Genomic DNA, 4,760 nt, shown 5'->3' on the forward strand with positions numbered 1-4,760 from the left:
GGCCGGGGCGGCAGGCACTGTCACACTCCTGCACTCAAGGCGCAGCCAGGGTTGCAGTTGACTGGTGCGTGTGCGATCATTGCTGCGTCGTGTCCTCATGTGTCAACCCGCCCCACAGCAACGACGCGGCCCCGCAGCTCAAATCCTGAGCCTAACAGCGGGCGCCCTGGCAAGCAAGCGAGCCAGCCGCGGCTCAGACGCACCTGCATGATGCGCTCCCCCTGCTTGACCATGCCGAACCGCTCCATGTAGGCGATGCTGTACCAGGTGGTGCTGCTGCTGGTATTGCCCATGTCGCGCAGGCTGGCGAACGAGGGGAGCATCATCTCCATGGGCAGGCTCATGCCCTTCTGGATGCCCTTGAGCACCGCGTAGCCGCCCGCGTGCAGCGCAAAGTGGTCCATGCACTTGGTGTAGTCGGGCACGTAGCGGCCCCAGTCGTAGCCGAGGAGCTTCTTGCCCACCATCCAGTACGCTGCCTCGGCGTACTGCCCCCACGACATGATCTTGGGCGTCACCTGTTGTGGGAGGGGGCAGGTGATGGAAGCGTGACGTCAGCAGGAGGTGCATGAGCGGGAGGGGGGGTTTCACAGCCGGTGTGGCAGCCTGGTCAGGCGCGGGGCGGGCCGCGAGGCACAAGCCCAGAGGTGCCAGCAGCGGGCAGAAACTCACAACCTGGATCACAGCAACAAGCTGGGCAGAGCGCGCTGCCGGGCTGCCGACGGCTGTGGAAGGGGGGCGTACTCAGCCCCCCGGTCGACCCTTATTCAACTCCTAACAAGCCCAAGGTGCCCCGCACCTTGGCGATGACGGCCTGCAGCATCTTCCCGGCCTCCACTGGCACGTCCTTGCCCAGGAACACGCCGTTGATGCCGTCCTCATCAGGCCCCCAGCTGATGCACCTGGGAGGGTGGGGTGTGATTGAGCAAGTCGCGCGCGGCTCGTGTCGGCGCCGGCCAGCAGCACAATGAAGCATGGGAGCGCCGCAGAGAGCATGCCCACTGAGCCTCGTGCCCATCGCCCGTGCCGCATTCAGCAGTTGCGCAAAGGCCTGCAACCGCACGAAGGAGCGCGAGTGTGCAAAGGAAACGTGCGCCGCGCTCACTTGAAGGAGGCGTCGTCCTGGCCGGTGTGCACGCGCTCCGCATACTGCAGCTCGTACTTGCAGCGGCTGTACAGCGACGGCTTGTTGGTCATCAGCATGGCCGCGCCGCCCATGCGGAAGATGGCGTTGGCCACGAGGAAGTCCTTGTGGCGGCCGGGGTAGAAGCAGTAGGTGGTGATCTCGGCCGGCACGAACAGCGCGATGCTGTTGGGGTGCGCCTGCGGCCGAGGGAGGGCGGCGGGGCGGCGCGGCGGGCGGGGGCGCGTGGTGAGTAAGGGAAGGGATTGGCGCCCAGTGACGACAGAGCAGCACACAAAGATCCTTGCTGCAGGCGCCGACCTGCGTGCCCGTAGCAACGTCTAGGCCCCCGCCCATGCGGCGTCTGGCGCGGCTGGGCCTTTCCGAGCCGGGCGGCGGCGGCGCCGCACCTTGAGCATGTCCCTCACGAGGCCGACCGCCACCACGCCGATGCTGCAGCCCATGCCCCCCAGGTGGTAGGCCTCGATGTCGCGGCGGAGCTTGAACTTGTTGATGAGCATGGACGCCAGGGAGGGCGTGGGGCAGAAGATGCTGCAGTTGGAGATCAGGATGTCGATCTGCTCGGGCTTGATGCCTGGGGGTGGGGGGTTGAAGGGGGTGCCCGTGCGGGGGGTGAGTGAAGTTCATGGGGTGGAGGGTGTGTGTGTGTGCGGAGGGGCGTGTGATGTTGTGAGGCCCCAGCCGGGGAAAGCTGGGGCGTAACAACGTGTGCTGTAGCGGCAACAACGCACCCTGTGCGCCTGGGAGCATGCCGCCCTCCCGAGGCGTTTGCAGGCCCCAGCCAGTGCCAGGCCAGGTGCCTTGTGGCCATCGGGCGAATGGCCACAGGGCAGCCGCAACGGCGCCCACACCGGCCTGTGATCAACAGGAGCCCGCGTGGTGGCGCCCGACTGTGCAAGGTGAGCCCTTTCTCCCCGTCCTCCCCATTCTCCCCTCCGTCCTCGAGGCCCGCCCGGCTGGCAGCTGCCGGGGCGCCCGATGCTTCCAGGCCCCACCCTCCGCAAGCCGCCCCGGCGCCCCAGCTGCCCCCCTCTCACCCGTCTTCTCCAGCAGGTCGGACACCGCGCCGCACATGACCATCTCGGCCTCCAGCATGGCCGTCTTCATGTCGGTCTTGGGCTCGTCGGCAATCGAGGGGTGGATTGCCGGCGGCAGGTAAGTGCCATCAACATCCAGGCCGCTCTTCCTCACCACCTTGAGCTGGAACTGGGTGTTCTCCTCCACGTACATCTGAGTGGGATAGGAGGCAGGGATGCAGGGATGCAGGGTCGCGGGGGAACGGAGGCGGGGGTGAGGTGGTGCATGATGCGGCGCGGCGCGGCGCGGTGGGGTGTCCGGGAACCGGCGACGGATGCATTGCCCCGGGGCGGGCAGCCGCTTTCGAGCGCGGTCTGAAGGTATTCGGATTGCCTCAGAAACCTCTCGCGCCACCTGGGCGCTTGCCAGGCCCTTTCCACGGCCTTCATCTCCCTTCAGCACCCCTCGGCCCAGCAGGAATGCTGGGTGACCGGCACCTCAGCCCTCCCCTTCGTGCCGCTATTCGAATAGCTTCATGGTTGAGAATGGCTGCTGTGACGCTCGCCGGGTGCGAGGGCCGCAGGGACGGGCTATATCTGCAGCTCGTCAGGAGCCCCGCTGGTCCCGGCTCGGCCGCGCTCACCGACCACTTCCTAGCATTTTCTCCTCCAGTGGTGTGGTTTACTTTAAACTCCGCTGGGGGCTTGTAGACCGCAAAGTCGAGCATGTAGGCCCCCGTCATTTTTCACAGCGCTAGGGTTGCTTGCGGGGCCTCCGAATAAAGCTAGTAAACAGTGTACTAGAACGCACCCACGCCCAGGAACAGATGGGGGCAACAATGGAAGAACCGGCGCGATCGATTGCCCTGGTTGAGCCGACAGCGGCTGCACAGGGTCACCCAGCGGGTGGCCGTCAGACCTGGCGTGAACATGGTCCTCGATACTTTTTGAATGCCTGCAGACATGTTTTGCATAAGGTCACCCGGTCTGCGGAACGGGTGCGTGGTCTAGCGCGTTGTTCCAACCTGTCCAAACCGCCCGTTCCTGATCGCAAAGGACCGTGATTCGCTTGCATGACAGCACACGACACTGAATATCGCCTCGACCTTGCCGCCGTGAGAGCTGGGCAGACAGAGGTGCAACGTTGACGCGACACACACTGCTTGTCAGTGTTGCATTCTGATCGCGACCTCTGTGACTGCGACGCATCGTGCTGCGCCGTACTGCGAGCCGCGCCACTACGAGCCGGGTGCTGTTCATGCAAAAGTAACATATTGCTGCTCACCGCAAGACATTCAAGGACCACACCGGCACCTGGCTGGTGTCTCAGCAACAGCCACCTCCAGTATGGAGTCCTGGGTGGACAAGCTGCAGACTTTGTTCGCCGAGCTGCACGTTGCTGACCCTTTCTGAGCTCATTGCAATACAAGCTGCAGCGTGAAGAGTTGTCCTGTGGCAGCAGATGCAGTCGCGCCTGCTGATGCCTCTATCAGTCCATGGTTGCTGCGTGCTGTGCCGTCCTGCTGCTGCTGCGTGCGGTGTACTGCTTCGTGCGGTGTGCGGTGTGCGCAAGGCAGTCGTTTGCCAGCCCTTAGGCCGCCTTGCGAGCACCCAAGTCCGCGAATGCCCGGCGCCTCCCCTGTGTCGCATCCAGGGGCACCGCAAAAGCTAGCAATTACAGATGATCGCGGCGCGCTCCTGTGTTTCAAGGAGCGCGCGCTTCCCTCTGAGCCCCTTGGGGCCGAGGCAAAGGCAAGTGCTGGGCGGGGCCTCCGCCGTGGGGCGCAGGAATTCTCTGACATCAACCGGGCCGCGCACAGGGGTGACGCAGGAGCCCACGCCCATCGTTCCCTCAGGCAGGAACTTAATGATTGGTTCAAGGGCATCCAAGGCACAAGAATTTCAGTGCTCAGCTCTTAATTGCTGACAGCGTGCCCCCTAGAAGAGTGGACGGGGGTGGGGGCACCAGGCAGGCGACCCTCAAAAAACCTGGCTGTATTTCGCTGCAATTGGAGGGCCTGTACCGCGAGACGCAGCAGGCACAGTGCCCGCTCTGCCCAGTCAAAACATTGGCAGACACCAAGCAGAAGTACTTGAACGAGCACCTGGGCTCAGGTATGACATCCCCACAGTTTCAGCATGACCTCACAAGCAGGGCCAAGATTGCACGGGCTACCTCACGCACTGCACTGACGCTGCTGCCTCACGTGCACTGGACCTAGTGCGTCGGCTCCGCAGACGCGCCAGCCGCGTGCCTCAAATCGGCCCCAAACGCGCTCTTCACGGCAGCGGCGATGTCCCCCGCAGGCACGGTGCTTAGGCAGCTGCTTGGGTCGCTGATGGGCCGCGGCAGATCTGCCTCGGTAATTGGCCGGTGAGCGACATGACGCCAGGCTGGGTGGATGGCATGCACGTCCCTCAGCGCGCGCCAAATGTTGACGCCCGCCTGCAGGGCAGCATATTGTGTGTACAATGGGGCGGGGCGGGTATTGGTTTGGTGCTCGGCAAGCGAGGGCTACCCATAACAATCACTGCTGTCGCAACGCGGCTGGCCTGTTGTGGTGGCTGAGTTCTCAGCAGCTGCTTGACCCGTGCAAGGC

General features: G+C 64.3%; 1 protein-coding gene across 1 annotated transcript; it reads right to left on the reverse strand.

The window, feature by feature from the left end:
- Positions 1–151: 151 nt before the first annotated feature.
- Positions 152–2,903, reverse strand: MNEG_14135 (3-ketoacyl-CoA synthase 5; the record flags this gene model as incomplete). Its single annotated transcript, XM_014037393.1, has 8 exons — positions 152–166; positions 204–518; positions 800–902; positions 1,106–1,323; positions 1,534–1,718; positions 1,876–1,944; positions 2,182–2,374; positions 2,847–2,903. The coding sequence occupies 8 exons, from the start codon at positions 2,901–2,903 to the stop codon at positions 152–154; spliced, it is 1,155 nt and encodes a 384-aa protein (XP_013892847.1).
- Positions 2,904–4,760: the final 1,857 nt, after the last annotated feature.

Source organism: Monoraphidium neglectum (genome assembly GCF_000611645.1).
Source record: "Monoraphidium neglectum strain SAG 48.87 unplaced genomic scaffold scaffold04279, whole genome shotgun sequence".
Classification (NCBI taxonomy): Eukaryota; Viridiplantae; Chlorophyta; class Chlorophyceae; order Sphaeropleales; family Selenastraceae; genus Monoraphidium; species Monoraphidium neglectum.